Source organism: Akebia trifoliata, chromosome 10 (genome assembly GCF_017979445.1).
Source record: "Akebia trifoliata isolate Shusen 1 chromosome 10, ASM1797944v1, whole genome shotgun sequence".
NCBI lineage: Eukaryota > Viridiplantae > Streptophyta > Magnoliopsida > Ranunculales > Lardizabalaceae > Akebia > Akebia trifoliata.
In genome coordinates this window covers 24,749,110-24,763,440 of record NC_141384.1, presented here as the reverse complement: position 1 = coordinate 24,763,440, position 14,331 = coordinate 24,749,110, and the positions used below count along the sequence as shown (strand labels likewise).

The 14,331-nt window shown below is 31.4% G+C and overlaps 1 protein-coding gene across 1 annotated transcript; it reads right to left on the bottom strand.

The window, feature by feature from the left end:
• Positions 1-5,396: 5,396 nt before the first annotated feature.
• LOC147393396 (Matrixin family protein) lies at positions 5,397-6,686 on the bottom strand. The gene has a single exon (XM_086454944.1). The coding sequence runs from the start codon at positions 6,534-6,536 to the stop codon at positions 5,508-5,510; it is 1,029 nt and encodes a 342-aa protein (XP_086311070.1). The 5' UTR covers positions 6,537-6,686; the 3' UTR covers positions 5,397-5,507.
• Positions 6,687-14,331: the final 7,645 nt, after the last annotated feature.

The window sequence follows — 14,331 nt, the reverse complement described above, 5'->3', positions numbered from 1 at the left end:
CTAAACACTCTCTCAACTCTCTACTCTTACTCTACTCTTAACACCCAACTCTCAACTCATCTCACAACTCTCAACTCTCAATCTTCTCTCAAACAAGTCAAGCAAAGAAAAAGAAGACTAATCAAAGGAAGTCAAGAAAGGAACAAGGTGGGTTTTGACAAAAGGAACACCCCCATCAACTCCCCTCCTCTACTCACCCCTTTATCTACACTTTTGCACACACCACAATGATTTGAGTCCTTCAAGGGCCCTTTTTTCAATAAGGGTGCCCTCAATGGATTAAATCAACATCAAAGCCCCTCATGCTTGAGGGCACATATTGACTCTTTTCTATTTTATTTTTCTTTTATTTTAAAAGATCGAATCCGAGGTTACCACATTACGTGGATGGAGTAGGGTACCTAACACCTTCCCTACTCCATAAATGGACCCCCTTACCTTGAATCAAAGGTTGGACTATGCACCTTATCCTACGAGAGTCATCAAAAATGTCAAAATGACATGTTTTCTTCAAAAATACAAATTCGGATGACCATTCACACCCATTTTCGAAAATGAATGGTGGCGCCTCCAAAACACCCCAAAGTGGAGGGATGTTTTAAAATGTTGAAAATCCCATGTCCACAAAATCATTTGTTAAACTTGGACTGGATTTAAAGTGAAAAGATAATCGGATTAACATTGTCTCTATAGTTCAACCCTTGCTTGTCGAGGTCTTTGTTTTGTTCTTATTTTATCATAATCTACAGCTCGAACAATGAGCATATCTCTCTTTCTCTTTCTCTCTCTCTCTCTCTCTCTCTCTCTCTCTGAAATTCTTCTTGCAAAACCATAATTTCTCAATTAGTTCAAATTAATTGGTTTTGGATTGAAGAAAAACTTAATAGGGATCAAATTTGGTTTAAGGATCTATTGATTCGATTTGATGGGATTTGGCTCATAAGGTGAAATTTTCATACTGATGACAGTTTGATACTAATCTGTTATCGAATCGATCCATCGTCAGCTCTAATTTAATGTCCCATGATATACACTATTTTTTTCTTCTTTGGTGCCATAACACTACAAATAAGATCAACCATGCTTCATCCCATTCAATTGTGTTTGTATACTACATTTGATTTTTATGAAAGCTAATCCGATGCAAATATTTCCTATCAATCCCCATAAAAAAAGGAACAATTTGAGTGGAAGGTCCCCATTTGGTTCTTAGTGATTTTTGAAGAGAATCATAGAAAATTTGGGAAGATAAAGTCTTCTTCTTTTGGACTATTGAGTTTTCTTTTATCTGAGATAACACTTTTGGATGAATCAATTAATAATCATTTTTTTAGACTTTCCAACTAATTTCGGAGAGACAATCAATTTGAATTCCTTATCCATTAGATCCTAATTTTAAGAGAGAAAATGATTCTAGAATTCCTTGTTTGGAGGGATGTTCTGACTAATTTTTTAGAGAGATGAGTCTCTTTTGGGCCTTTAAAATTTATTTTATATATTTTTATTTGTTTTAGTTTTTATTGGGGTGAGCTATAAATTGTAGCATAGTTATAAAGTTTAAAAAAAAAAAAAAAAAGTCAACTACAATTTCCATTTGGACCTCTTGGTCCCTTTATGGGCATTTCAAATCTTTTTGGGTCATTAGTTCTGTCCATTGGATGAGTAGGGCCTAATCCCAAGCTCGATAATGAGGAAGTCCAAAGCCCAAAAACATAACTTCTCAACTAATTTGTGACAGTTGAGTCAAATCAATGACTTGACTAATAAGTTGACTTTCTGGGTTAACCGTCCAAGACAGACACAATCTTAGTCTGGACTCATTTCTGATCCATTTGTGATAAAGTATGAATGATATAGGGTTGAGGCCCTCCATCAAACAGATTGTTGAGATGTTTTGGATTATCAAGAAATAAAAGGAAAAAATAAATAAGAATCCCTAGAAAAAAAAAATGTATCAATATCTATAAATTCAATACAAATCTCAAGGAAATTTGTCTTTTTCCTCTAATCCCAAACGCCTCATTGATAAAAAGCCTCAATCGTGGGTTGGGTCTAGAAAAATCCCTAAAGATCAAAATTACTTTTATTGACTACCCCTATTTAGAGGAAATTGATTTCATGTTATCATATTAGCCCAAAGTTCAATAATAATAAGTGATGAGTTGAATTTTTTTTACCATAGTTTGATATTTGAGGAAAGTATTCATTAATCTTGAATATCTGGTTTTTGGCTTCATTATACGAGTAAGCGGATCCTCTGTAGCACAACTAACCCGTAGCCCCCACGTAGCAATGTTTGAATGGTTGAAAGAGTGCCACATCAGCGATACAGTAAAATCCGAAGTTCAATAATAATAAGTGATGAGTTGAATTCTTTTTAACATAGATATTTGAGGAAAGTATTCATTAATCTTGAATATCTGGTTTTTGGCTTCATTATACGAGGACGCGGATCCTTTGTAGCACAACTATCTTGTAGCCCCCCCATGTAGCAATGTTTGAACGGTTGAAAGAGTGCCACATCAGCGATACAGTAAAATCCCACCCTTAAAAAATTGAGAGTTCAGTAGCCGTTCGTTTTGAGTATCTGAATCTTTGACCTTAATAATTCATGTTTAAAGTGAGATCAATGATTGTAAGAGATCGATCTCGATGATTAGATCAAATGTTGATTTAAGAAAGAGAAACTTCACAGGTAGCAATCAAGTGAAAGAAATCTAGACATTAAGGTTAATTAAGTAATTTGATACTATTCTCCTATGTTGAGTAACATTATCCAACGCTACTCCCCCTGTGGGCTAGGGCACATTCTTGGGCCCATAGACCCACATAGAAAAATCAGTTAAAAACTGTCTGAATGAGTAAAATCTAGCCATTGTATTCTGACATTTTTCATCATGGGCTTAGAGCCCACCACTACTTGCTTGTTTAGAAAGCCATGATAAAGAAAAGTTTGAATTTAAAATGAGAGCTGCTATTGGCACGCCAACTTTTACTAATTAAACCCTAATTTCTTATATTATTTATAACACCCCAATTAAAGATTAAAAAACACACTCTTTAAACATTACAAAGGTTTGGATAAAAATATAATCTCAACATTATAACACTTATTCAAACAATTTTAGAAGTTGTTTAAAATTATAATGATTAGGGACATATAAAATCCTAAACCCAAAAAATAGAAATCTAACAGATAGAGAGAGAGAGGGGACTTTTATTGTCACACCAACTTTTATTTACTATCAACTATTTACTTATTTTCTTAGGAGAATGACTTTGAAGGACGTTTTATTGAGAATATGTACCGAATGGTTTCCTAGTAAAGAATACAGACCAATTAAGTCCCACTTAATAAAATATTACTCTATTCAAGATCTTTTGAAGACTTTTTTAAGAAAATATTTGAAATACCCTTTTAACAATTTTTACAAAGTGTTTGATCTAAACAATTAGGGAGTCAAATAAAAAACTTAACCAATTTATTTAGTTATTAATATTTTTGTGAAAAATAAAAAATAAATATTTTATTTATTAAAAACTATTCATAAATTTAATATAATTTTATTTGACTCATTTGTGTCGACTTACTAATTTTTTAGTTGAATCAATTAAATGAAAATTCAAGTCGAGTTTTAAAATTATGTTTTAATTATTTAAATTATAAAATTATTTATAAATCTTCATAAATCTAATATATATAGACCAAATCAATTTGATGATGATCATACTCATCTTCATCATCATTATTGTTGTAGTAATTATCATTATCACCTATATGATTTAAAGATTACTAATTTTTGTAAGAGAAACAAGTTATTTTTACGTGATCTATAATAGATGACCATAGTTAAAGGGCATGTCATTAATTATAAAACATAGAAGTAATTCAAATATTATCAAATAAACATATTTTTTCAAACTTTAAAAATCATTAAAAGGGTAATTATGGTATTTTTAATTCAAAAATAATTTTTATACTTATATTTGATAAATTGAGTAATAAAGAGTTAATATTTTTTTTTTTTTTTCAGATGGAACTTTTTGGTATATATTTTTTAAATATAGGTCTATGTAGTCATTGTCCTTATTTTCTTCATTTTTAATTGGAGTGTAATAATTAAAATTTGAGGTGCCAATAGTATCTCTCTTTACTTTAAAATTCACCCATCAAAACTACTTTTTATAGGTGTTACACGTGGCAAAAAAATAAAAACGAAGATGTGGTGATGGATAAGTTTACCCAACACACGTGGTACACGATCCATAACACACTTTCCCGTGGTGGGGTCACTAAAAGAATTCATTCTCACGCAATCGCAATTGCAAATTTCTTCGAAACGCCCCCAACTAATAATACATTTTTCTATTTTTTTCTACTGAGTCTTTGAAATCGCTTTCTTTCTACTTCACAAGTCAACAACCACACATCCAACCGTTTTCTCTCGTCTCCCTCCTACTTCGGATCATCGTTAGAAATTTGACTACAGTTAAATCACCATCGTCCAAATATAACCGTCCACGTCAATCGCAAAGACTTTGATTCTGACTTTTCTAATTTGATAAATTTTGGGCCTGGGCCTTAACACAGCCCTCTATAACTAGAGTTCGTTGCACGTCCAATCAATCTCTCTCATGTTATGTTTTTTTTAAATTAACCAAACATCCACATGTACAGGTAAGAGTTGGTGTGTTAATAGAAATTCTCTTTTTTTTCTTTAAAATCTCTTGCCCTCTATATTTAAATATGCCTATATTTTCAAATTGATGACATGCTGCTTGACCTAGTCTTACCTTATAAATTATTAAAATGACTTAAATATCTTATTTTTCAAACTCTATTATGATGAATTATAATTATTTATAATCAATTCAAGTCATCATTGTCAACCATGTCATAATCTTTGTGCAAAACCCTTGACTTTTCTTCCCTATATTTCATCCTCTTTAGCATCATTTGAAAATCCAAATTGTTTGGAAGACTTGACATTTGAAGTAAATGAAATGTTTAAAATTGAAGGTGAGGCTAAAGAGTGAACATGAGAGCATTTAGACTATTTTCCATTAATCCAATAAATAAGGATTAAGGTCAAGGGATATATGTCATAAATTTAAAAATAGATGAGAGTCTCTTATTATTGATCAAAAGATGGAGGAGTTTGTCTAAATGACACTAAATCTTTACCAAGAAAATATAAAAGACTAATGATAATCTAATACTTTTTTTAGACGATATGCTCTTTGACCTGATAGTTACAGAATCATAAATATTTTTTTTGTGTATCTCGAAACAAACAATCTACGATTATGTGATAGGAGCGTCTGAAAAAAGAGTGTCGGCTTATCACTACTCAAAATAAAAAAGATAAGTAGAAGGAAAGAAGAGTTTTGTGTGAACCCCATTAATTTTAAATAATGGCGAATAAAGAATTTTATACTTAATTTGAAGTATAAAACAATTCTATGATAAAAATCATAAAGTGTGAAATAAAAATAGAGCCATCTAACTATATACATAGGCCCAACATCAAAACCACTAAAGAAATGGCCCACTTCGACCACTTATCTCTTAAATCAACGGCTTGATTTGATGAAATATCAGATTCCAACAAAGAACTAAACCTAAAATTTGGGTTTGACCCGTATAGAGCTTGTACCCCCACCACGTCATCCAATTTCAAGTCAACCTTTTTGGTCCTAGGTCTTAAGCTAGGGTACATAATAGCTTCCTTAACAGTAGAGTGGGCCAGACCAAGAACATGTCCAATTTCATGTGTGGCCACTGATTCTAAATCAACAGCTATCTTTGATTTCTCTGATCCAAAATCGACGGCCCAAGTTTCCGCTGCATCAAGATGAAACTTCCCGCTCTGCGGCGAAAACGCATGAGCAAGCACACCAAGAACTCCATCAAACGGCACCCCATCACCATGATCCCCACTATAAAATCCAATCTTGATATCGGCAGTTTTGTAATTTTCCGATTCCGAGAAACTCACCGGAATAACTGACGACCATCGGACAAAAGCCCGTTGAAAGATGGCTTTCATATCCGATGAACTTAAATATTGAATCGAATTCTCTTTCGAGAATGCGTAAGTAAGCGACATCGGAGTCGATCGAGCCCACCTCGGCCGACCCAAGAAGTACGTGAACCTCTTCGTTTCATGAAACTTATGTGTCGTGTCACGAGCACCACATCGTGGCAACATAATCTGCGAAAGGGTAAGAGAATCGAGCTTACCAGTGATGGGTAAGGATAATTTTGATTGGTATTCGATCAAAGCCGATTCAAATCGGGTATCGAAGGTATCGGTGAAGTTTGTATTGGGTAGTGAAAGATAACCGAATCGGTGGAAGTACTTCTTAAGGTCTGATATACCAGTGACTTTGCTACCCTTCTCTACATCGACGAATCTATGGAATTCATGCCACGTGTATTGGTTATTGTTGATTGGTGATAATGATCTGGCTTGAAAGCAAGGAAGAGAGATGAAGAGGAGGAGGAGAGAGAAATAACTGAAAAACAGAACCATGGTTTGGTAGTTTTTTTGGGGGGAGAGTTTGAGGAGGTTGAAGCCTTGGGATTGATGATGAAAGGAAGGGTTAAGCTTTGTCGTAAAGAAAGTTGCCAAATAGGAAGAAATATGATTAAGGAAAGACCGATACACACGAAATGATGTCAAGTTTTGAAGATTCTTCCTTTGTGTACATCTGATTGGCAGATTCTAACTTTGATTTTCTAATAGTGGGTTAACAGTGAATCAGGGTTTTACGAGAGCTCTTCAACTTGGGTTGGACCGGGTCAGACCGGATTTTTATAAGAAATAAGTTTAGATCAAGAAGTAGAATAAGAATCTTAGAGAAATCATTGGTTTCTATAGACCGGTGGTTCAAGTATGGGACCATTAACATTAATTTTTGGAAATCAATTTTTAACACAAAATATTGAAATGTATCATTTTCCAAATATAAGATTTTTTGGAAAAGGAAAGTAATTTCTTTTGTGGAAAGACTTTCTAATAATAAAAACTTACTAATACATGTAAGGGGTAAAATTGATGTATCACCGAGATCTTACATGTGTCCCGTTGAGAATAGGAATTCAAGAGTAGAAAAAGAATATTACGCAAGGCAGGTGATATACAAGAGGATGAGTCAATAATTCAGCTTTGCCCATCAAAAGAGTAGGGCATGGATTGAAGTCTACCATGATTAGCAGGGCAGATCAAATTTGAGTATTCGTGCGATTTTTTATCTCTCTCATCAAGATCCAAAATTCCAAAGAAGAATCCATGATTCCTAAAATGTTTCAATTTCTGAGTAAGATCCCTATGAACTTTCTTCACTGCTTGAGTATTCTGAATTAAGTAATAAATTTGTTGTTTCGTGTTTTAATTGTTCATCTAATTTTAGTTCATTAATTTTTTGTTTTATCCTACAGTGATTTTTATAAGGTTGGAACCGTGTTTTGAATATCTTATATGACTTCATTTATTATTGGAGTATTATCTATTGTTGTTTTTATTTTGATTAAAACAAAATCTCATTATTGTGGGGAGTAACATAATTATTCCACCAACCTTTTAATTAACATGTAAAACCAGCAACTAATCTTTGTATTATCTGATGATCAAAAGCATGAGTTTGAGCTGTCATGGTTACCATAATCATTTCTAAGGGAAGATTTAGAATATTGTATTTAGCATATCCTTGCAATACACTTTTCATCAATTTCAACAATCCTAGAGATGGGCCATCTTTAGAAAGCGTGAAATTTATTTGGTTCATCTTTACAACTATAATGAGAGATTGATATTCATTAAATTTTATAAACTCTTATTTCTTCGAAATGATTTCCTTTTTAAAAGCCTCTAGCCCAATTCATATCCCTGATTTTATCTTTTTAAGATAAATATCTCTCCTTTTATATCTCTAAGCTATAGATCCAACATCCTAACCCCACAACCTTTTTTCTATTATTTTCTTTTCTACAATTTTTTCATGCATTTGAATTAAAATAAGAGAGATTTACCAGGCAGACCTATCTGTTACAATTTTATTACAAAAACTCTGCTATTTTATCAAGTCTATTACCTAAACAAATCTTACTTTATGAATCATGCTAGAATGACTAACGTAGTAAGATTTTAAATCTTACTAAGAGTCTCTGGGCCTACATGGATTATCAAATTGGCAAATACAACACCATAGTCTTCTAAATTTTGTGGAAAAATTCATATCCAATAAAACAAAATTCAAAAAAGAATCATTTTTTATCTTGATCGAAGGTACTGGAAATGGATGGCTACCGAATTCCCAAATTTAAAACTAAAATGTAACGATGAAACTTAAATTTTTTTTTTCAAAGTTCTTAGAATTTTGTTCTTTATAACTCTATGGAATCAGATCATATATTTTTTTTGCCAAAAATTGATGTGTTTTGGATCCACTCCAAGGTATGCTAAATAACAAATTAAACCTATCAATTTCAATTGTATGACGTGGATCATTGCTACATGGTTTGCTAGGTAACAAACTTGATAAAGTAAGGTTCTCTTGAAGTTGTCAGAACTCCAAGAGAGTTTTTGTAATAAAAATGCAATAATTGGATCTGCGGGGTAAATGTCTCTTAAAATAATATATGAAACCCTAATCTTACCAATCCGTTTTTCTTGACTTATAACTCTATCAATTCTTTTTTTCTTCCCCTCTAATTCTTCAATCATTTGTATTCTAAAATGTGTTTGATAGGAGAATTAGTAATTTAACTTGAGACAAAGGAAATAACTTTCAATTAAACACAACGTATAAGAAGTCCACTAATCATGTGGTCAATGATTGGCTGGTGGGGATGGTTTATGATTCTAGATTGTGGTTCCATTGTGTAGTGGATATCTCCACCCTATTTAGAATAATTTATTATATCTATGTCATATAAGCTTAATATATCATATAAATTTTAATAGAAGTTGTTCAACGGTGCAACATATTTTTGCATTTGTGTCCATTTTGTTGAGGACTTATGCAACTTTCGCCTCATGTCTGACGCATACAATAACTTCAGTTTTAAACGTGTGGTAGACTCAACCTCAACTCCTTTTCAAGTCATGGGCAATTTGGTAAAATTACTTCTAATTTCATACTTTTATGTTTTCTAAGAATCACAATATTTTATCAGTCCTCGACAGCAACATTATATCATCGATGTTGACACTCGACATTATCTCTAAGTAGCCATCATGGATTCATGATCTAATTTATGACGTCATAATCTATTGTTTATTACTATTATTTTTTTTTGAATATCAAGATTAAGCTAATTTTTCTATTATATCCATTGCAAATTTGTTTTTTCTTTGGTGGGCCGCACATACCAACCTCCCTAACATGTGTCAGTCGTTAAATATAATTTTTTTTAAGTGAAAATATATATATAAAGATTCGAAAGTGTGATCTGAAGAACATACCTAGTCGGTGTTACCATCTCAACTAACCCCTAATGATTATTACAAATTATTCAAAACTTGCAAATAATAAAATTTCAATTTTCAATGATTTTGTTGACTTTTAACTTTCAATGAATCCACCATTTACTTTCTTCTAAGTTTCATAGTCTTATTAGGTTTTTGGGCCAAATTATTTTTAATAAATTTTATGTTGTTAGCATGACCTACTCCATTGGGTGGATAGCTTAGATTAGACCACTTGGATACATTGTAGGGAAATTTACATAAAAGACCCCGGTGAAGTGACATTTTTCTAAATAGTTATTAAGTTTTGGGTGCTCTCTTAACATATCATTTAGTAAATTTTTCATTTCTTAATAGTCATTCGACATCAGCTTACGTTTATAATGTCTTTGAAATAATCAAACTATCTTTTTCCCATCTTCTTCACTTAATTTGATTTTTAAGGACGATTTTGATTATTTTCGACGATCTTCGATCGTGAATGATGAATGGAGAATGATATTCTCATAATTTTGAACATTTATATGTTTTTATTATAATTTATTTCGACGTTTCATTAAGAAAATAAAGTTGAGATACTAAAAAATTTTATGATTGTATCGTAACTTTTGATTTGCAACTATGATAATTAGTAGGTATCAAACTTTAATGAATGCCGCCCTAGAAGTTATAAAGGGGCCCACACATGCAAATAGAACCCATTGATTGGAGGCAAGCCTCCTATAAATTGGGTTTAAATTTTCGTAGATAAAGCCCATGATTCAAACAAATCTAAATGATCCACATTAAGTATATGAGCCCATACACCTAATAAATGGTTAGCCCAAGATCAAGTCCAAAACCCACTAAAATAGGTCAGATCAATAACCAAACGTTATTTAAACCAATTATGTAAAATCTAATTAAGTTGGAGGCATAATTAGAAATATTCTCTAATCCTAAATCTATAAACACCAAAGCCTCCCCTATTTGGTGGCATCCTTAGATCACTTTCTTTCAAAATACAGTAACTCTCTTTCCAGAGAAGAAGAAACTTTCAAGTCCTCCTTTAGAAATAAAGTAAGGTTCTCCAAGAAAGACTTGAATTTCAAATTAAGAAAAGATTAAACATAAAAGCCTTTCTCCAAAAGTGAAGAAATCCTTCCTAGTTGATTAAGTACGAAGAGAAAAAAAATCTACAACAAACCTTTAAAGAAGATCAAGACAAAAAAAATCCTTCTCTAGAGTCAAGAAATCATCTGTAGTCGATCAAGCATGGTAATTGAAGAGAAGAAAAAGTCACACAAAATTTTTGTAGAAAAGCAAGCATCACAAGCCATTATCAAGAAATCAAGAACCACCTTCTCAGTCAAAAAAAATTTAAACCCTGAGAGAAGAAATCCATACAAAGACATTACAGAAGATTCAACAATACAAGCAACCGTCCACAAATCTAAAGATCATTCTTAATTGATCAAGTGCGAAACTTGGAGAGAAGAAATCTACGCATCATCACTATTTTTGTACTTGATTGTTAATCGGAGGAGAATACTCTGTTAAACGAGTATACTAAGATTTGTACTATTTTTCATCAAAATCAATCAAATCCATTTGCAATCTTAATTTACACATCTTAAGGTACATCGTAAAATTTGTTGTTTACATATACATTTTGGATATTTCAAGGAGTTTTACCAACTATCAAAGTTGAAAAAATGAAAAAGTTAAATCACATTTTAGTGTCAAGATCACCACTTTTTATTATCTAGTTCAACATTTTTATTGTCTAACTTACCACTAAGTGTCGAGTTAACCAATTTTTATTGTCTAGTTCAACATTTAATTATTTAGTGTCGAACTCACTGCTTAGTATCTAGTTTGCCACTTTTTATTTTTTAGTTCAACATTTAATTACTGTCGAGTTCTACAATATTTTCATTAAAAAAATTGTCGAACTCAACAATATTTGAATGTTAAACTAGACAATAAAAAGAGGTGAATTTGACACTAAGTGATGAGTTTGACAATAAAAATGTTGAAATAAACAATAAAAAGGGATAAATATGACACTGTAAATGTGATTGAGATTGAGATTTTTCTTTTTCATTTTCATTTTTTCTTTTTTTTTCCCCCTTTTTTGAGTTCAATACACCCTAAAATACATAAATCATAGTTGCAAATCAAAAATTACAACATAATCATCAAAGAATTTAGAATCTCAACTTTATTCTTTATTTTATTTTTTTATGCATAATCGAAAAAAAAAATATCTCTAAATATTTAAAATTAAGAGAATATTATTTTCCATTCGTCATTCATAATCAAAGATCAACATAAATGATCACAATCGCCATTGGAAAATCTTACTAAGTGAAGAAGATGAGAAAATTGTGGTTTCAATATTTCAAGACATTGTACACGTGTGATGAGGTCTAGGGACTATTAAGAAGAGAAAATTTTACTAAATGATAAGAGACCTCCCAAAACTTAACGACTATATAGACAAAAATTCCTTTGCTAGGATCTTTCAAGTAATTTTACCTATTGAAATTAATATATTAAAAATAAACCAAAAATTCATCAATTTAATTGAATCATGGTCGAACCCTAGTTTAATTTGATCGGATATATATTTATTTATTTATTTTAAAATTATTTATATTGTTAAAAATTCAATTTTGAAACCTGATTGAAACCCCTGACCCAATTGGTAAGTGGTCCATTCTGTCATCAATCCCAATTTCAATTCAAAGGCATTTCTATGATTTGCAAAGGCTATTTGTGGTATCCATTACTAGTGCCTATCAAAGTCTCCCTCTTGTTAATAAATGACCGATGAATATTTCAGCCCTCCCTAGGCCTATAATTTTTGAAATTTTCAAATTTAATTTTTTATATTATCACACCAACTTTTAGTAGTTCCACCCCAATTCATATGTAAATCACTTAAGTATTGGCACAAACTTGGGGTGGCGTTAGCAAAAGTTTGTGTAATAATAGAATAGATATTTTTTAAAATTATGAACTTTTATAAGACAAGTAGTTTTTAATTATGGGCTTTTATATTTCTTTTGTACCTTAGGAGACTGGGGTGGGGAGGATCAATCCATAATAGTGATCACTAACAAAGGGTATCACATCCCTGATGAAATTATCAAGGAAAAAATCAAGAGAGAACAAAAGTCCAACATAGAAAAATTATCTAATTGTGTTTTGTATTTTTTTTTTAAATAAATTATAGAAGAATAATGATCAGAGTGTGCTTTCCGGGCTTTTAGTAGAAAAATTAAATACACACTTTAAAAATTGGAATCTGAGGATATTTTTGTAAAACATAAATTTTCAAGGTCATTTTCGGTATAAAATCCAATTTTCAAAGTGTATTTATTGATTTTAACGTGTGGCCTTAGTGCCCACGTTAAGAAGTCCCAAGAAAAAGACGTAAAGAGCCCGGCAGAGTCCATCATGTCTTTTGGAGATGAGAGTTTGTTGTTCTCCTTAATATCAAAAGTTTGATGTCTCCCTTAATGAAAATTTTAATTGATCTGGGTATGAGTATTGATTTTCTGACGCCGTCCTCTCCTCTGATGCATGTCTCAACCCATATGCTCCTGACGTGGCAAGACTTAGAATCAGAGATTTTTCTCTCGGGATACGCAACTGTACATTTCTTTAATATGTGTAGTTATATATCCCAAGGAAACAATATATGATTTAACACATGCCACGTCAGGGAGCGTATGTCAAATGAGCGTCAATAATCACGACACTTTCAATATATCAAATGACACGTAAGTCAAATCAAGAATGTTACGGACAATACAAGAACGACATAAAATCTTTCAAATAAAACAGGGTGTTGGACACGTGTCTCCCTACAGTGATTGGGAACCTTAGAGGATCTATACAAAAAAAAAAAAAAGACAAGAGTACAATTAAAAAGACTCCAAGTGTCATTTTCATTTGCCACGTAGTAAAAAAGAACCAATTAAAGTGTATAATAACGAAGATGGTGTTTGTTTGCGTTATTTTTCAGTGTTTATTGTTGAAAAAAAAATTCAGCATTTTTATTAAAATAATGCGTTTGTTTACTTCATATTTTTAGCGTTTATTGCTAAAAATAAATGAAAAAAATTCAACACCATTTTGATATTGAAAAAAAAAATTGCTGAAGCAGTAAGCACTTTGCACCTTTCGTTTTTTTTGGCATGAACAAGTATGTCCTTATACTTAAAAGGATATTACCTCTTATATCCTATAGATAAGTATATAAGCATCCTAGAAATTAATAAACCCACACCATGGGGTTAGAATTATTTTGTCTATATGGGTTAAAAGTCTTTGAATGAGTTGATTTTTTGTGAGGATGATCTCTACAATGAGAAGATCATCCTGATAAAAAATCAGCCCATCCTGAAATTCTAACCCCATCAAAACAAGTTCAAAAATAGTAAATCAGTTTTTTTTTTTTTTTTTTGAAAACTAGTTTTGACGTGGTTTGAAGTTTTCAAATGGGCTGATTTTTTGTGAGTATGATATCTAGACTATATAGATCATCCTCACCAAAAATTGGTTAGTTCTAAAAACTTTAACCCATATAAGAGAAAAAAAAAATTAACTATGGTGTGGGTTGCCCATATTAATTCATAGGATGTTTTTATAATTACACATCTTTCATTTCCATAAAAAATTATTCACCCCAAATTAAGTTCTTTCAATGTTGATTTCAAATTTTTGTGACTTGTATGACATTATTGTCTTTAATTTGAAATTTGTGAGTTTTTAAAAATAAAAATTATTATTTATAAATTGAAAATTTGAGTATTACTTATTATTTAAAAATGAATTGTATTTTAATTTTATAAAAAATAATATATTT